The 19,674-nt window shown below is 30.4% G+C and overlaps 3 protein-coding genes and 1 long non-coding RNA gene across 4 annotated transcripts in view; all 4 read left to right on the top strand.

Annotated features, from left to right (window-relative positions):
* The first annotated feature begins 110 nt into the window (after positions 1–110).
* On the top strand, positions 111–2,496 carry LOC108736310 (Golgi pH regulator). The gene is made up of 8 exons (XM_018468684.1): positions 111–242; positions 295–458; positions 512–618; positions 674–899; positions 1,076–1,269; positions 1,330–1,511; positions 1,756–1,941; positions 2,132–2,496. Exons 1-8 carry the CDS (start codon positions 201–203, stop codon positions 2,396–2,398), a joined length of 1,368 nt encoding a protein of 455 aa, XP_018324186.1. The 5' UTR covers positions 111–200; the 3' UTR covers positions 2,399–2,496.
* Positions 2,497–2,587: 91 nt separating this feature from the next.
* On the top strand, positions 2,588–7,708 carry LOC108736309 (transcriptional regulator ATRX homolog). The gene has a single exon (XM_018468683.1). It carries the CDS (start codon positions 2,761–2,763, stop codon positions 7,204–7,206), a length of 4,446 nt encoding a protein of 1,481 aa, XP_018324185.1. The 5' UTR covers positions 2,588–2,760; the 3' UTR covers positions 7,207–7,708.
* Positions 7,709–9,901: 2,193 nt separating this feature from the next.
* Positions 9,902–18,072, top strand: LOC112904391. Its single transcript, XR_003231077.1, has 5 exons — positions 9,902–10,174; positions 10,656–10,695; positions 16,594–16,717; positions 17,480–17,585; positions 17,894–18,072. It is a non-coding gene; the product is annotated as an uncharacterized LOC112904391 (long non-coding RNA).
* Positions 18,073–19,126: 1,054 nt separating this feature from the next.
* LOC112904393 overlaps positions 19,127–19,674 on the top strand; it is a 2,086-nt gene continuing 1,538 nt past the window's right edge. Inside the window, exon 1 of the mRNA XM_025974300.1 lies at positions 19,127–19,226. Coding sequence (XP_025830085.1) covers positions 19,220–19,226 — 7 coding nt within the window. The 5' untranslated portion in view covers positions 19,127–19,219. The remainder of the gene's footprint in view (positions 19,227–19,674) is intronic.

The following is a 19,674-nucleotide window of genomic DNA, read 5'->3' as shown; positions in this document are numbered from 1 at the left end:
TATATCTAGTAATTTTTATTTGTAAAGTTTACCAACGTTTCTTAACCATAGAAGTAAACAACGGTGACGTTTGCAGAGGTTAGATCTAACAAAATAAACATAACCTCTTGTCATATAAATAAGTTTTTTTACTGTTTAATGTGATTTAAGTTCAAAAATAATTAGTATTCCTTAAAAATATAAAATAGGCATGTAGCAAAATGGGTTTCTCTGAGGATACATGTGTGATTCTTGCTTCTCAGGTAGGGCAATAAAAAAAAAGATACATCTTGGAATTGCAATTATCATTTTCAGCTCCTGTTTTTCGTGGGAGCCTGGCTATTTTTTGTTAAGCAGCTATTTAAAGATTATGAAGTACGACATATTTTTATACAGTTTATATTTTCTTTCACGTTAACTTTGTCTTGTACCATGTTCGAATTAATAATATTTGAAATTTTGGGTTGGATGGAATCTAGGTAAAATTGTCATGAAAGAACAAAAACCAATGAATTTAATGTTGCTTTTTCAGTTCTAGACATTTTTATTGGAATTTAATTTTATATCTTCTCTTATTTGTTGTAATAGTTTTAAATCCATTTTATATTGCATATTGTTCTATAAGCAATATTGGGTTTGGTAAGTGTTCTCTTAATTTCATTAAAAATTGTAGTAACTTTCGATGACTTTGCAGTGAAAAATGAATATAAAAAACAGTTAACTGTTATTGTTTGGTGTATATTTATGGTAATTTTCTGGAAAATTGGAGAACCGTTTCCTATATTAAATCCAAAGCAGGGGATTCTTTGCATAGAGCAGTTAGTATCTCGAATAGGTGTCATTGGCGTTACTGTAATGGCAATATTATCCGGATTTGGTGCTGTAAATTATCCATATACATCTATGGCTTACTTCATGAGGTAATTTAAAAATATGAAGCCATTTAAATGAAGAGCTACAATTTTTTTGTCAATTATTATACCGCTCCCAGCATCTCTTTCTTAATAGTAGAGGTTTCCAGTAATTGATCAATTATCAGAAAATTATCTGACTTAAAATATCTTCTTAGATTCATCATTTAAATAAATTTTGTTAGAGAAGTTTCACCAATGGATGTAGCAAACAGTGAGAAAAGACTGATGCAAACTATGGACATGATAGTGATGAAAAAGAAACGAGTTGCAATAGCTGAGAAGCAAATGCTTCAGTCCAGAATGTCACATAGCTTATCAAATCAGAAAAGTATATGGAGCATGTTTTCAGCTGTAACAGGGAATAAAAACAGAGAAAGTGAATGATGTGCTGTGTACTGTGATTTTCATTTTAAATTAAATGAAAACTTAATTCTAGATATATCACAGTTAAAATTTGAAATAGAAGGACTTGAGGAACTGAGTAGGCAATTATTTTTAGAAACTCATGAGAATAGGAACATGTTGGAAAGGATAGAATGGTCTAAAACTTGGAAAGGAAAATATTTTAATTTCTTGGGATACTTTTTCTCCCTGTATTGTATGTGGAAGATATTTATTGTAAGATTTTTTCGATTTTTCATTTGGACTGTTATACAGTCTTAAAATTCAGGAATTTGAAAGTTAATATTAATTTAGAAGCTGCCCTTTAACTTGCCATTTTTTACTGTTTTCTTTACATTAGTAAACTAATGTTTTTTTAATTGAGAAAATTTATCAGTTCTTTAAACACTTTTATCTCGATAAGGTCCTAGTGAGACATTGTGTATATGGTGTTTGCTTTTCAATTATATTAATATTTCAGTGCACCATTAACATAGTGTTTGACAGGGTGGGTAAAAAGGACCCTGTAACTCGAGGTATCGAAATAGCGGTACATTGGATGGGTCTTAATATTGATGTAGGCTTTTGGTCTCAACAAGTTTCCTTTTGTTTGGTTGGCTGTATTGTGGTTACATCTATTCGAGGTTTACTCCTGACATTAACGAAGGTAATTGCGGTATCATTTATTGTCTTTATTGCAAGAATTTTGATTTTGTAATGTTGCAAAACGTATTGCGTGTATGCAACTTCTCTTACATCTTGTATATCCCTGTTGCATATATGAATAATTTTAAGAATTTGTGGGATTACCCAAGCGAAGTTCGGCCAAGATAATGTACTTAATGGTTTTATTTTAGTTCTTCAACAAGATATCATCCAGTAAAAGTTCCAATATTATAGTATTGGTTTTGGCGCAGATAATGGGGATGTATTTTGTTTCATCAGTGCTCTTAATGAGAATGAATATGCCACCTGAGTATAGAGTCATAATCACTCAAGTTCTAGGCGATTTACAATTTAATTTTTATCATCGATGGTTCGATGTTATATTTCTGGTCAGTGCCCTTACGAGTATCGCTACCATTTACATAGCACACAAACAACCAGTTTATGACCAAATGTAATGTTTAAAGCTATTGTATTAATATTTATTATCCCTCGAGACCCTATTATTCCATTTTGTACTAAACTATGCATTTAATAATGAATCGTTTATTATTCAATAATTGTTTCATTGGTGTTGGCTGGGAACATTTGTCTGGCACTGTATGGTTTAGGCACTACAATTTCAGCATGGGGTTTTGTAACCACTAATAGAAATTTGATGTTTGACAGACATTGAATTGTGGTTATATGTATAATTTGATTTTCAATTGTAAATTCTAAATATTGTGACCCACATAACCAATACAATTAAGTAAACAAAAAAATAAGAGTATTGAAATTGTACATTAAATGGTATCGCCATCAACCTTCGTATTGTATTATGGTGAGGCAAAAATCTGCAACATTAAAACGTATGAATGGAAACAAACGAAGAAAATGTAATGATACGGATTCATCCTGCTCTTTAGGCAGTTCTGGCGGTAACTCCGAAGAAGACTTCCGACAATTACGATCCAGATTTGATAAAAGAAATGTAATATATAGAATTGATAGTGATACTGAAAGTTCCGATAGAAGTACTTCAAGCTCATATTCTTCAGAAAATGAAGTAAATCATACAAGTACAGTTTCATCTTCAAAGACAAGTGTCAATGCTGTAAAATTATCTTATTCAGTGAGTAAGAGTAAAGAAACTGATGTTAACAAATCCGGTAAAACTAATAATGTTAATAAAGAAAAAAGACCTAAACGAATAAGTGAAAAATGTAAGGCTTCAAATAGTTCTAATAAAAACAAAATCATGCCTGATTCTTCACCTGTAGAATGCCCTTTAAAATCTCAAAAAGACAGTGTAGAAGAGTCTTTGTCAAATAAATGTAATGAAATAGTGCAATTTTCAAATAAAGCCGTTGATGGTGAAAAAGATAATTTGGAGGAAACAAATAGGAATCAAAACAAGATAAGGGATAATCAATCAGAAGGTATAATCACACCTACAGACTCCAAAGAATTGATAGATAAAGAAGAAACAAATAGTCCTATTGGCAAAGTAGAAGAAAAAGATCTGCAAAAAGAAAATGAGGAAGAAAAGGAAGATTTACTCAAACAGGGAACAAATAGTGATGCAAATAGCACAGCTAATGAAGACCAGAATAATAAAAGTTTAAGAAATTTCAGGAAAAGTAGAAGAAACTTACCTGGAGAAGAGGAAAATAATGAGATTTTCCATGAAAATAATGATACTATGCATAATATCCAAAATTTGGAAAGTAAAGATGATAAATGTTTAAAGGACAATGAAATTAATTATAATGATGGTAATGAAGATGCAAAAGATATTGTCCATATGCCCAAAGAAATAAACTCTGATAAAGAGCTTAAGACCACTGAAAATGAACACAAAAGTAGTGAGAACGAAGCTGAAGTCCCTTTTCTTATTAATCAGTCCCAAGAGTGCACTTCTAAAGACATATCTTGTATAACCATCTCAGACAGTTCTGATGAAGAGAATAATAGTAAAAAGCCCACTATGTACCTAACACTAAGAAAAGATTTATTTTATACGGATAATCAAAGTAAATCTGAAAAATCAAAATCTCCAAAACTTACTAAAACTGAAAGTGAAATTCAAGAAATATCAGATTCAGACATTGAAGAAGTGAAAACTATAAAACAGCAATCAAATGAAAAGAAACCCAGCAAAGCACTGTGTTCAGATTCAGATGACTTTGGTAAAATTGCAGAAAAAAAGGGAAAATGTCGGAAAAACTTGAAAAGATTGAAAGGGAAAAAGAAAAATAACATAATTGACTCTGACTCAGAATCAAATCAGGATAACAAGAGAAATAGTAGTGATGACAATTATGAAATACATTCTTCTGACTCAGAAGAAGCAACATCACACAGTGAAGATAAACCCAAAAATAAATCTAAAAGAAATAAAAAAATTATGTCTGGATCAGATGACTTGAGTAATACAGAAGATGAAGATAAGATGAAACAAAGAAAACTGAAAAAGCGCAAACGTAAATCGAGCAGGTCAGAGAAAACGTCTGACAGTGATTCTAATGTAGGAAGAACAAAAAAGCGAACAAGGATAAAACGCATTAAAGGAAGCAGCAGTAGCAGTGATGAGGAGACCTCAGAAAAGAACACAAGAAAAAATATAAGGAAAGTATGGACAAATGATACTTTGCAAGAAAGTACCATCGCTGCCGAAAAGGCCGAAAAGCAAAGGAAAGCTAGAATTGCTGAAAGACAGCAGAAATACAATAAAATTTTTGATGCTGAAAAACTTCAAAAAGGCATTGTTGAAAATGTCGTGTTGGACTTTGATGAAGAAACTAAGCAAGAGCTTCTATGCATAGATCCCACACTTGCCAAGAAACTAAAACCTCATCAAGCTAATGGTGTCAAATTTATGTGGGAATCATGCTTTGAATCTTTGAAAAGAATAAAAAAAGATAAAGGTTCAGGGTGTATACTTGCTCATTGTATGGGTTTAGGGAAAACACTACAGATAATAGCTCTTGTCCACACTCTTCTTGTTAACAGTAAAAAAACGGGTATATCGAAGGTACTTGTTGTATGTCCACTGAACACAGTTTTAAATTGGGTCGAAGAATTCCAGAAGTGGCTCGAAGATGTTGACGGTGATATAGATATTTATGAAATGGCTAAAGCAAAATCTAACATAGACAGACAATGCATTGTTCGTAATTGGGCCGAAGATGGGGGTGTCTTAGTCATTGGTTACAATATGTTCAGAAATTTGACGACTACAAATAATAGAAGAATATCAAAAAAACTCAGGGAGATTTACCTTAGTGCATTTTTGGATCCTGGTCCGGACCTTGTGGTATGCGACGAGGGGCATTTACTAAAAAATGAAAAAACAAGCTTAAGTATTGCTATGAATAAAATAAAAACATCTAAAAGAATTGTACTAACTGGAACACCAATGCAAAACAACCTCCGCGAATATTATTGCATGGTGCAGTTTGTTAAACCGGATTTGTTGGGGACTTATAAAGAATATTTAAACAGATTCGTTAATCCCATAACAAACGGGCAATATACAGACTCTACGCCACACGATATAGCCATAATGAAAAGAAGATCTCATGTTCTTCATTCCCTCTTAGATGGAGTGATACAACGCAAAGATTATGGGGTTTTGGCTCCTTTCTTACCACCAAAATACGAATACGTATTATTTATACAATTATCTGAAATGCAAATAAATCTATACAATTATTATTTGAAAAACAAGTCGTTTTTGATAAGGAACAGGGCTCAATCGACTGGAGCATTCCTTTTCAGTGATTTTCAAGAACTTCAGAGAGTATGTACTCACCCAAGAGTGCTTTTAGATAAGAGTATTGAGGATAGAAATAAGCAAGACTTTTTAGAAGATGAAGAAGATGAAGAAGGTTCACTGAAAGATTTTATTGACGACAGTGAAGATACAACCGAATCTACAGATTCAGATTCTGACAAAAAGTCGAAGAAAAAGAAACTTGCTTCAGACGGCAATCGTTCTTCAACAGAACCAACTAAAAGAATTACGAGAGGTGCCGTATCGTCAGGAGCAGCTGCTCTATCAGACGATGAAGTAGAAGATGATCCTTTTGTTAACGAATGGTGGCATAATGTAGTAGACCAAAAAGAGCTGGACAACATTGACCTAGGCAGCAAATTGCATCTGTTATTTACAATTATACAACATTGTGAACAGATTGGGGATAAAATACTGGTATTTTCTCAATCATTGTATTCACTCAATATAATTGAATACTTTTTAAATAAAATCGATGAAGCTACGCAGAATAGCACCGACAAAAATGGATTTTTCGGTTCGTGGAGTTTAGGCTTAGACTATTTTCGAATAGATGGTTCTTCCTCGTGCGATAATAGACAAGCGTGGTGTAATAATTTCAATAACCCTGATAATACCCGTGCGCGTTTATTTCTGATATCCACAAGAGCCGGTGGTTTAGGTATCAACTTAGTCGCTGCTAATAGAGTAATTATATTCGACGTATCTTGGAACCCTTCGCATGACGTCCAGAGTATTTACAGGGTGTATCGCTTTGGACAAACAAAGCCCTGCTATATCTACAGATTTGTTTGTCAAGGGACAATGGAAATGAAAATTTATGAACGACAAGTGACAAAGCAAGCAATTTCAAAAAGAGTCGTGGACGAACAACAAATCGACCGACATTATACTCAAAATGATCTAACAGAGTTGTACAAGTTCGAGCCGAAACCTTTAGGTGAAAGACCCACTCCTCTAGTGCCAAAAGATGTTTTGCTAGGAGAACTGTTACAAAGTCATTCGAAAATAATATATCAGTACCACGAACATCAAAGTTTATTGGAAAACAAAGAAGACGAAGAACTAAACGAAGAAGAACGAAAAGCAGCATGGGAGGAGTTTGAGAATGAAAAGGTGTTAAGGAAAACGCAACAAATTAATAATCAGATTCCACCGTCGAATCTTCTGTTTGGAATTTCGTTGGTAATTAAAAAAGACAATCCGACCTGGGGGGATCAGGAAGTACAAAAATTGGTGCCTGTTGTCATGCACCATCTTAACGAGCAACTCGTTAAGGGGAATAACTTTTTATATGCGCGTGTTGTTGAAGAGCTTCGCAATTACCAGGCATTACAAGAGCAGCAACGTTATATGCAACAAATGTACCTACAACAAACGTTACAAAATAATAATGCTGCATGGGCTCGACAACTGTCTTCATTGATGCGATTGCCTACTCCAAATGTTTTGCGAAACAATACTGAAGTTATTGATTTAAACGATTGATCAAAGATATAAATGTTCTTTAAGAAATTCTTTGTTTGATCATCAATTGCTATCTTATTACTTATATTTATTTGAAAGATTCGGCTGTTTATTGAGTGGTTAGCTCTAGGTTTACTGAATATTTTGTAATTGTAAAAAGTACCGTGTAACTACCAAATTTACTTTATTTCTTTTTGAAGTGCACAAGAAGTAAATAAATAAACTGTAAAAACAGTAAAAGTTGTAGGGCGTACTTTTTAAGGTAGTGTATCAAAATTTGATAAAACTATGTTAGATTAATACCTATAGATATATATATTCTTTAGTGTAAGAATTATAATACAATAAAACACATTTTTGGTAAAAGATTTTTAAATTTCAAGCACACTAGCTATTAAGGGTTGAGTCTGTTTGTGTTTAATAAAATTTAAAAAAACTTTGACTTTAACAGAAATATGTTATTTTAGTTATACTAGTCCAGTGGATGTTAAGTATCAAACAAGATTAATTTCTAAAAACAAAATTTAGTTCTCACAATTGAAATATTTCACAAAACAAACAAATATAATTTATATTATCATTCTCGTTTTTCATTTATGAATTGATATAATTCCGATATGACATTTATTGTGTATGTTTGCTGTGCTCCTGCTGTGTGATATTGATTAAGTTGTCCATTTTATCAGTTTTACTTTCTGAAATATTTAAGTGGTACTTTCATCTGTGATTTTATAATAGGTAATTGTTGGGGAGTCATAAAGGTAAGATTAATAAATGCTACTTATATTATTACTTAAACTGAAATAATATCATAAATGTTTTTAATACACGGACTATCAGCGAAAATAATACCATAGGGGTATTTATTTGACATCGTACATAAAAACAGTTAGCACCACGAGACCCTAAGTACTTTTATACATAACTATCACTTCTCAAAGCTTAGTAAATACATTTCATCTCTTAATAATTTCACGAGCGCTTTTTTGTGTTTAATCTGAGATGTATATTTTAGTAAAAGTAACGCCTTAAGGGTACCTATTTGACACTGCACTTGAAAACCAATACCATCATGAGATTCTACGTACTTTTTTACATACTATCATTTCTCAAAGCTTAGTAAATGCATTCCATCTCCTGATAATTTCACGTGCGCTTTTTTATATTTAAATTGTTGTATCTGTTTCAGCGAATATAATTACATTAGGGGTACCTATTTGACACCGCACTTAAAAACCCATAGCATCATGAGATTCTACGTACCTTTTTACATAAATAACACTTCTTTAAGCTTACTTAATACATTTCATCTCCTAATAATTTCACGTGCGCTTTTGTGTGTTGAAATTGTATCTATTTCAGTGAATATAATCACATTAGGGGTACCTATTTGACACCGCGCTTGAAAACCCATAGTACCATGAGATTCTACGTACTTTTTTACATAAATAGCACTTCTTTAAGCTTACTAAATACATTTCATCTCCTAATAATTTCACGTGCGCTTTTTTGTGTTCAAATTGTTGTATCTATTTCAGCGAATATAATTACATTAGGGGTACCTATTCGACACCGCACTTGAAAACCCATAGCACCATGAGATTCTACGTACTTTTTTACATAATTAACACTTCTTTAAGCTTACTAAATACATTTCATCTCCTAATAATTTCACGTGCGCTTTTGTGTGTTGAAATTGTATCTATTTCAGCGAATATAATCACATTAGGGGTACCTATTTGACACCGCACTTGAAAACCCATAGTACCATGAGATTCTACGTACTTTTTTACATGATTAACACTTCTTAAAGCTTATTATATACAGTCCTTCTCCTAATAATTTCACGTGCGCTTTTGTGTGTTGAAATTGTATCTATTTCAGCGAATATAATCACATTAGGGGTACCTATTTGACACCGCACTTGAAAACCCATAGTACCATAAGATTCTACGTACCTTTTTACATAAATAGCACTTCTTTAAGCTTACTTAATACATTTCATCTCCTAATAATTTCAAGTGCGCTTTTGTGTTGAAATTGTATCTATTTCAGCGAATATAATTACATTAGGGGTACCTATTTGACATCGCACTTGAAAACACACAGCACCATAAGATTCTACGTGCTTTTTTACATAATTAACACTTCTTAAATCTTACTAAATACATTCCATCTCCTAATAATTTCACGTGCGCTTTTTCATGTTTAAATTGTTATGCACATGTTATCAAATTTTATACCGAATTTTTAGATGCGAAGAAACATGATAAATTCCGAAAAAATATGTTTTGGAACTTAAGTTATATTTGAAGAGTAATTCTGATTGAAATTGTAGTAAGGGAAGTAAGATGTAGCAAAGCGCTTTTGGATTTGAAAAATCGAGAAAATTGTTCTATTAGGAGAAACATATGTTTCTGAGGTTGTTTTTCTGGAAATTTTGTTTTGTAGCTGATTGATTATTATTAAACACAACAAAAGTTGTGTCATAGAAAGTATAAATTACATAAAATAAGAGCAAAATCAAATCTACTTTTATAATATTTGGATAAATTCGTATTTTCTACAGGATTTTCCGGACACGAACGATTGAAGTTAATATTTTTATTTTTCTGTTTTGAATGCCCTCCGTAGTTCCGTCCTTCGAAAGCGTCATTAGTTTTCCACCTCCGCTTGTCATATACGTTTGAAAGTACGAACGTAGTGGTCTGGAAAATTACCCGAAAGCTCGTTGTTGGTTTTTATGTGATCTAATTTTACAATAATTATTACGTTAACAATTCCGAAAACGTGTAACAATTTATCTCGGTTGGAACTCTAAAATTATAGATTTAGTGCAAACAATTAATCTGTTAAGTATGAAAAAGACAATAGTTTTATTATCAAGTGAAATGGTGACATTCATAGACAAAGCCAATGAAATTTTTTGTGTAATATACCTAAAATATCCTTTTTGTGATTGAAAATTAACAGTGACAATTATACTTTGGTGAGTCTTAATTACATACATATTTCATTTTTATTCTAGAAATTTGTTTTTCATTTTCGTTTATTGTTTTTGTACTTTATCATCCTGCTTATAAGAAAACAATTTTTATGCCAATAAATTAGCAATTAGTACAATAATGACCAAAACGAAAAAATTCAAATAGAAAATTATAATTTCTTTCAAGATTAGATGGGAAAACTATGTAGGTAGGAATAAGAATAAGTAAAACATATTTTTGTAACACCCCCTAGAGTTGCTGCACCAACACTTTTTAAAGGTACCCACAATAGTTAAATAAATAAATAATTTGGAGTGTTAGAAATTTTAATTATTCTTAATTTTTTTGATAAAGGACTTACTTTGGTGTATTTTGAAATTATTTTAAGAATAGCCAATAATTTTAAGGAAAACTAAGTAGCTTAGTAAATTTTTTCGAAAAGTAATATGTTCTGGTTATTAATTTTATTTAATTTTGTTGCAGCCCTATGCTGGAAGGATATTAACTGGATGCTGCCACAACGGTGAGTTTTTCAATAATTTATTAACACTTTAATACTTTGTCTTCGTAATTACTTATATCTCTGTATAAAAGGGAAAAAGGGATCGAATGATCATTGCGATTGACTTTTGAAATTTCGTCCTTTTTCGGAGTTCTCCAGAAATTTACCAGCTGATGAGTTTCATCTGTTCCTCCGTTCCTGATAATTTTTTTTTTTTTGAAAATTCTTTAGTCTTAAATTTTTAGTAACACCAAAAGTAACAAAAATGTTATTACTGTTTTTCCAATAGATTACAGTACAATATTATTTTCTATCTAGGGATTGAACCAATTAAAACTCAAAAATACTTGGTCAAAATGTATAATTAATGAAATAATTTTGATCATGCAATTTTTCTGTTAAGTACTATAAGAATTTTCCTTTAATTAACATAGTTCTTCGATTTACATTTTCCATTTTAAATGTTTAAATGCTGTAATTTGTTATTAAAAATAAGCAAAAAGCATCTCGTTTCTTTTTTCCTTTATAATATTATTTGAAATAGTCTAGAAGATAATTTAGATAAATTTATTATTGGGTGATCCTGAAAAGGATGTAACATTTATGCTGTGAAAATTTGATTACTTTTAAGTAGAAACCAAATTTTCTTTACGATTGCTAGAGTTGGTTAGAATATTAAGTGTGCTACATTAAAGGAAATAAGATGTGAACATATTTTATCTCCTCACAGTCTTTGTCATGACTTTACTAATCGTAACCTTCGAATTCACGACTCATCGGCTCAATAATCGTATACGATTCAGATGAATAAATAAAAGTAGTTACAAAAATTAAATTACCTTTGCGATTTGCAACTGTTTTTTCTACGATTACATCTAAAAGAGCTTTTGTCTTATGTTATTTACCATTTGATTTTTCCTTTGCACAAATCTGATTTATTTGAAATACTTGCATTTAAAATATTTACATATTTCTATTTTACATTTCAATCCTTTTTTGTATTTTATTTAAAATACTCTTTGAGACATATTTTCTATTTGCAAAATCTAGAATACTTTTTGCTGTTAAATTTTACTAATATCAGCGACCAAACATATATAAAATAAAGGAAAATTGTTTATATTAGCCACTGAAGGAATTAAAGGCTTAATACTTGAACTAAAGAGAGCGCAAAAAGTTCTGAATTTCTTGGAAATGGATAATCAAAAATGTTATGTTATGTTATTGTTTTCTGGGCTGTTTTGTCGTGGTGCATGCAATTTCGCAGTTCAGTTACGATATTTGAAATTTCGAAATTCCATAAACCACTGAAAAACAGCACGGAAAACTAGAAAATATTGTGATGTGCAAATAGATATGATCAAAAAGTTTTAAAAGACAGTTTTAAAAACTTTACCTCCTTATTAAATAAATATTTAAAGCTAAAAAAAACTATACATTCCAATTTTTCCTTATTACAATGTGTAAAAGATCAGAACCAAAATGGGGTTGCAAATATTTTTTTGAAATAAAAAGATTAATGCTGATTTTTTGCAACCCTACGTCGGTTTTGATTCAATACGCTAAAAAAGCTATTTTGGCATCAGTGTCATGTCTTTTTTCAAATTAAAACTGGTGTCAAAGGCAAATAAGAAGATATATAAAAATAAATCTCACTCATCGTCAATGTTGGTGCAAACAGGAGTTTTGACCTAGAAACATTCCAATACTTAAATCAATGATGATACTAATTCAAATTTAAACAAATGCCTAACAATAAAAAGCTTTCTTTAAGAAGAGATGATTAGCTTTATCAAGAAGTTATTATTATATTAAATTTATTATGTTGTATTCAGTTATACTCTTCGAATATTGTGTATACTGCTATTCCTTCATTTATTTTCCATATCATGTTCCACATTTTCTGTAAGCTTCCTTTTCCTAGCATTTGCTGTTTCCAAATTTTTCTTTTCTGTGAACTCAAATCTTTCAAATAGGTATGTGTTGTAGAGTTTCGTTTTCACCTTTGCGTGGTCTGTTTTTCTTAGACTGCCAATGTCTATGGTCTTGATTTCTAATTACTTTCTTTTGTTTTTACCATCCTTCAAGTAATCTGTAACTGTAACAAAGTCTTTGTAACTTTTGGGGAGATTTTCCTGTATTCTTCCGCATATTTTGAGTTTCTTGTTCTTTCTTTCTCCTGTCTCTCTATATTTTTATTCATTTCTTCAGCTTCTTTCCATAGGTTTGTTTCACTTTTTAATCTTCTGTTGCAGTAATCTAAGAGTCATCATCTTTCACCTGCATGTTTCTTTTTGCTCCATTTTCATTTTTCTTTTGTCTCTCTTCTTCTGTTTACAATGATGTCTAGAGATGTTAAAATTGGTTTTTTTTTAAAAAATATTGGAATACAAAATGCAAATACTTTTTTGATTTGTTATTTCAAACGTAAAATACAAAATAGATTTCCCTTTTGAATTTTAAATGATAAATGCAAAATACGTATTTTCAAAATACTTTTTTCAAATAAATACTTTGTTGTAGTACCTATGTAATTTTCTACATTTACTTAAGTAGGTATAAAATACTTTTTAAGAAAAGCTTGTAGGCATTTGTTCGTTTTTTAGGACGGAGTTTGGAGTTTTTCTAAACTAATAGTGGTGTTTGCACTATATCACCAGCTGCGAAGATTGAGTATGATTCATTTTTCTTTGAAGTGATTGAGATATAATTTTTCTACCTTTATGTTATAATTTATTTAGTTCAAAAATAAATAATTCCTCTATATGCTTCCTTGTTTGCCTTTGTCACCCGTTTTAATTGGAAAAAAGACACTGATGCCAAAATAGTTTGCTTAGCGTGAAAGATCAGAGCCAAAATAGGGTTGTAAATAATTTTATTGATGTAAAATCAACATCAATCATTTTATATCAAAATATTTACAACCTCATTTTGTTTCTGATCTTTTACACATTGTAATAAGAAAAAGAAATGGAAACCACAGTTTCTTTAGCTTTGGGTTCATCTAATAAGTGAAGTTTTTCGAAATAGTTTCTCAGAATTTTGGATTATATGCATTTATTAGCACAACACAATATCTTAAATTTTTTAGTTTTACACGGCTGGAGTATATCAATTCGATATTGTTTTGCGGATTGTTTTGACGTAATTCATAGAATTTCGTAGTTCCTTGCTAAAGGTACGATAAGTGATAATTTGGCATTAATTAGGAACTTCAAAATTCCATGGATCATGACATTTTAAATCCGGAAAATAATATCGATCCACGAATTCAGATTATCCGTTTCCAAGGAGTTTAGAATTTTTTGGGCTCTTTTTAGTTAAAGAATTAGTAGGCATTCATGGAATATCTCTCTGTCCTCTTTTTAAGGTTCTAATACTTTCAATGGCCAATGTGAGCAACTTTCATTTGTTTTATATAATGTTTCTTCGGCGATACTAGCAAAACTTTTAACGGAAAAAATGTATCTTGCATTTTACAAATAGAAAATGCTTTTCTCAAAAGCGTATTTATATGCAAGATAAAAATAAGTAACATATATGTATGAAACACTTTGACATTCAATAGTGGTCAATAGTAATGTGAAAATTCGTTTACTTTTTTCATCCACTATAAATTACCTCAAGTTGATGGGATAATGATTTGAGGTAACTTATGAAAAAGTAAATGAATTTTCTTGAACTTGTAAATATTTTATTCCTGAGGAAAGAAAAACCCTTCCCCACACATTGGATCCTATTTTTGAGCAACAAAAAAATTCTTGTCCTATTTATGAACATGAAATGGAAGTTGACCGTATTAATGATCAATACGAATTTTATATAAGCAGTTTTGTCATTTTATTATTTTTTTAAAATTCATGGTAACTTTGAGTGTTAGTTCAGGAACTCTCCGCATTACGCTGGTCGATTGCGCCAGCAGTATTTTATTGTCAAGATGTAGGGTGGTACATCCATCAATAATGTTCATATTTTACGAGCACTTATAGGAAAATTAGCTTGTTTCTGTGTAAATTAGACGATTGCAATAATATACCGTTTATTCCACTAATCCAAAGTTATCTTCACATACATTAAAAACATAAATCCCAAATTTCTACCTACTTTCATTGATATGACAAACAACAAACAAATAAACAAAATTAAAATTCTTAATATTAACTTAACCATATTCACATTCTTATACCTTTTGACCAAAAGGATATACAAACAGCAAACATTCTTTAACATATACACTTTAATAAAAACAAATACTCAAATCATTTCCTTTCTACTGTTTATGACTAAACCCCCAACCGTACTATTCTTTCCTATTATATTCTTTCACTATCTTTTCTTTCCTTTCTGCTTTTCAAGATTCTTTTTAAAAACTCCTACTCTATTTCCCTTTACATATATAATCTCACTGCATTTATTCAATATTTTATTCTCCATACCTCCTTCCAATACATGACTAAAGTTTTGTATTTCAATTCCACAAATCTAACATTTTCTCTCAACTTCTTTCAACCAGTATTTTTTTCCATTACATTCATTCCCCATCCTAAATCTTGCTATTATATCCATATCCTTATTCTTAATTAAGTATTCAGGTATAATGTCATTTTGTCAACCTACCCAAATCTATTTTCTCATCTCTTCTGCATATTTTGAACATTGAATTTTTTTCAGATCTTCTCCCCTTTTCATTTCTCTACATCTATTATTCATCATATTACTTACATTCAATCCCCTATTTTTCCATTCAATTAGTTGTTCTTTGCTAATTGTCATTTCCTCTATATCCTTGTATCTTTCCTCGTCATATATGTTTCCTTATATCGTCATATTTTAGTTTTTCCAGCTTTTCCTCATATTTGGTCACTCTTCTTCCTGCTTCTTCTACAATTTCTTCACATTTCGTTTCTTCCCTTACAATATAGTCTAGTGTACTTCTTTCTAAAGATAAGACCCATTTTATGAATCTTTTATAATTTTTTTCTATCTGTTTAAATTTTTTCCAATCCCGTATTTCAACCCCATAAAACATAATTCTTCATAGTGTAGCGATTGTATGTTATAAATTAATACGAATTGTATATAAGCAGTTTTGTAATTTTAATATTTTAAAATTTATCGTAACTTCGTGTGTTAGTTCAGGAACTCTCCGCACTACGCTGGTCGATTGCGCCAGCAGTCTTTTATTATCAAGATGTACGGTGGTACATCCATCAATAATGTTCATATTTTACGGGTAGTTATAGGAAAATGAGCGTGTTTCCGTGGAAATTACGCAATTCTGTGCAGATATCATTTTCAAAACAATATTGCTGTGCATATTTTTATCAATGATAACAAATGAACCAAAACGTATGAATCTCTTTTGAGTATCATATTTCCACAACCACCATTTACTTTTCTTTCAAATACATAACATATCAAAGATTTTTGCTATTGTGTAAGTTTTAATTACCCAAATAATTATGCGCTCATTTAGCAAAATTAGAATGTGCACTGTTAACACCGTTTTAGTGTTTTGGTCTAATCATTTCACTTAATGGGCGATCATTGCAACAATAAAATAGTAATATCCTCAAGATTTTTCGACATTTGAAAACGATTGTTTTGAAATGCTGATCAAGGCTTCCTGTACCTTGAAATTACTCTTTTAAACATTAAATTGGAATTATAACAAGACTGCTGGCTCTAGGATTTTTAGAGATTAATAAAACTTTGAATTTTTTGACTTTCTTGACGCACGTACAAAATTTTATTTTGAAATTATGTGGATTTCGTATAAATACATCGGTTCGTTCATAAAAGGGGTATTCAGTATCAGTTTTAATGCTCTGTTTTCACATTATTCTCTTTTAGAACTTAATTATTTATATTGTTGTAATATTTGAATGTTTGACTTACTGTAACTAATTTTTCCAATAGGAATGAAGATTACAGAAACCCTGGACATCATATTATGTGATTGGGCATCGATTGTTGTAGGTTTCAATCTACTCCAGCATGATGTAGCAGCGCCTTTTTTATCCATTGGAAAGGGACAATTAGGGTGAGTGGGAACATTAAGAATATTATGATTGTCACTAATTTATTATTATAATCACTCAGGGGCGGCCTTTGGGGGTGACGAGCAGGGCAACCGCCCGGGGTCTCGCTCTTGCAGAGGCCTCGCGCCCTCTTGCAACCATCTAACTTTACTACGTAGTAATAGTACCTACTAATGCTTATTTGAATTTCTTAATAGTCTTAAAAATTTGCAAATTTTCCAGATTTGTGTTCATTAATTTTTTTTAATTTCCGATAAACAATTTTAAAACTAAACTTATTTATGAATCACTTTGCATTTCTCTTCAAGTATTATCATTAAAACTAATTCCACAAGAACAAAGGCCTCGCAAAAAATTACCCGCTCGGAGCCTCCTGATGACTAAGGCCGCCCCTTGTNAAATGTATTACAAACGTTAATTTATTTGATAGAAAAAAATCGTAATTAACTGATAATAGTTTTAAAGCAAATACGTATTTTTATTACTCATCAATTTACAATCTTTAATAATTAACTGCTTTAACTTTTAAAACGGTTTTTTTGTCATTTTAAAAAACTTGCCTGGCAAAATTTATAATAAAAAATTATATGATTGAAGATTGAAATAAGTTTTTGTTAAAAATATATATGTTACATTATCATATTATACAAATTATAAGTTTGTCCTTGTAACGTTCTAAAACATTCTTTTTAGACATTGCTTTTTTTTATTGAAACTAATTATCGTATTTAAATATTGCTTAATTAGAAATTATATTCCTGCAGGAACATTACACAATCTCAGTTGTTGGACAATGAGTCTCTATAAGACATCAGAAAGCACCACAGTTCTTTCTATCCTTTGGGAATAGGCGTAACCAGAATAAAAAAGGTAATCAGTTTAAACTATTTATTAAATTTAAATTTTTCGTTATTAGTCTTGATGTGTTACTCAAAAATTTCACTTTCGAATTTCATTTTAATTTAAATAGTGTTGTATCTTATTAATTTAGTCACTAGTTAGATTCGGACTTTACATCAATAAGGGCTGTATTTTGTTTTATACTTTTTATAATTTGTAATAGTAAACTGCAGAATATTTTGTGAAATATTCCTTATAATTTTTGGCTATAACAGTGTTTAAAATTTCCTTTGTTTATTTTTTTTTATCCGTAGAATACTTTTTCATACTTTCTGTAGTTCTAGTGTCCCACCGCAAAAGAAGATGATCCATTTCCTAATAGAAAACTTCAAGATTACCAGGACATTACCAGGATTACGAGGACATCAGACTCAGCAGGACTATTAGGGCATCGAGAGGGGTGAGATATAGTCCATTCCAGTGAATCCCATATCAACCAAGGCATAAGTAACATTAAGGTAATGACTATATATTTATTTATTTCACCCTTTTCCAGAACTCTTTATTTTCACAAGTTTCTTTAAATTTTTCTCATGCTTAAAATGAAAAAATCATTCCCTTTCTTTTTGCTCTTCTTTAATTTTTTAAACATTGTATNAAATCTTTTTTACATTAAAAACTTTTTGCAAATCTTATTTTTCTTATTAATTCCTATACTAATGGTTTAACTTAATGCAGAAACTTTCTTTTTTCAGTAGGTAATTAAAGCGGACTATCGATTGCAAAGATATTCCGGTGATGGCCAGGAAGCACTATAGAGACGTGGAATCAATTTTAATCCCAAGACCAGCAGGGACCTCCAGGATTGCTACGGTAACAACAAGGGATAAGTCGTGGTCGAAACCCATTCGACTCAATCCAGCTAACCCTCGGCAAGGAATATGAATGCAATGTAAGATTTAATTTTTTAATCACATTTCTTCAAAATTTGTTCTTTTCTTTAGATCTTTTTATTCTTTACTTGTCTAATTTTATTTTAATTTTATCTTTTTACTTACCTTAAACTTTTCCTCAAATTTACTAATTCTTTTAGTTAGTTTTACTTTATTTTTCTTTGCATTTTAATTTATTTTTATTTTCAGAAGCTTTTTCTTAATCTTTCCTATAATAAAGGTAAAAATCCTCTCCTTTCTTTTTATTCCACTTTCCTTTTTAAATATTGTATGAGCTCATTAGATCATTGTTTTCTGTTTGTACTGCAGGATTTTATTCTCAAACATTTGCTTCTTTAATTCTCTTTACGAATTTGCACTTAGTATTTCTCTTTTTTTCTTTCAATACTTTTTCTCAAAGCTGTAATTCGTTTATAATAGATACTTTAACCGCATGTGTACTTCGCATTTTCTTTTATACTCACTTTAAAACTTTTTTTAATTACACTTTTTCTTTGGATTTATGTTTATTTTAAATCTGATTTTACATTAAGACCTTTTTGCAAATCTTTTCTTTGTTTTTAATTCCCATATTAAGATTTAACTTGATGCAAAATATTCCTTTTTTTTTTTAGCAATTAAAGCGGACTATCCATTGTACAACCCATCCCGGTGACGGCCAGTAAACCCTATGGAGACGTGGAGGCAGCTAAGCCAAGACAAGGAATACGAATGCAAGGTAAGATATTATTTATTAATTAAATTTCTTCAAAATTTGTCCTTACTTTTAGATTTCTTTATTTACCTTATTCTGCTTTTATGTTATCTTTATACTTACCTTAAACTTTTTCTCATTTAACAATCCTTTTAGTTTGTTTTACTTTAATTATACTTTTGCTATTCTGTTATTTACCTTAGAACTTTTCTTTCACTTTTGTAGATTCTAACTTTTTTTTTGTTTAGTAATAGAACTTTCTCTTTAAAATTTTCATTCATTTAGCATTATTTATACTCACTTTCTTTTTATTTACTCAAAAACCTTTTTTCAAGTTTAATTCTTGTAATTTACTTTATCATTAGTTATTTACATTTCTTTATTTGCTTCAAAACTTTTTCTTAAAACCTTATTTCAGTTTATTCCTACAATATTTATTACATTTCTTACAATAAAACTTTTCTTAATAATT

This window comes from Agrilus planipennis, unplaced genomic scaffold (assembly GCF_000699045.2).
Source record: "Agrilus planipennis isolate EAB-ADULT unplaced genomic scaffold, Apla_2.0 scaffold110, whole genome shotgun sequence".
NCBI lineage: Eukaryota > Metazoa > Arthropoda > Insecta > Coleoptera > Buprestidae > Agrilus > Agrilus planipennis.
The sequence above is the reverse complement of the archived record's forward strand: the minus strand, read 5'-3'. Positions and strand labels throughout refer to the sequence as shown.

Bases quoted from the DNA above. Each gene is read 5' to 3' on its own strand.
- LOC108736310 (XM_018468684.1), top strand. From the start codon at position 201: ATGGGTTTCTCTGAGGATACATGTGTGATTCTTGCTTCTCAG. The intron at 900-1,075 runs GTAATTTAAAAA...AAATTTTGTTAG, and splicing joins TCTATGGCTTACTTCATGAG to AGAAGTTTCACCAATGGATG. The intron at 1,512-1,755 runs GTAAGATTTTTT...TTAATATTTCAG, and splicing joins GTATGTGGAAGATATTTATT to TGCACCATTAACATAGTGTT.
- LOC108736309 (XM_018468683.1), top strand. From the start codon at position 2,761: ATGGTGAGGCAAAAATCTGCAACATTAAAACGTATGAATGGAAACAAA.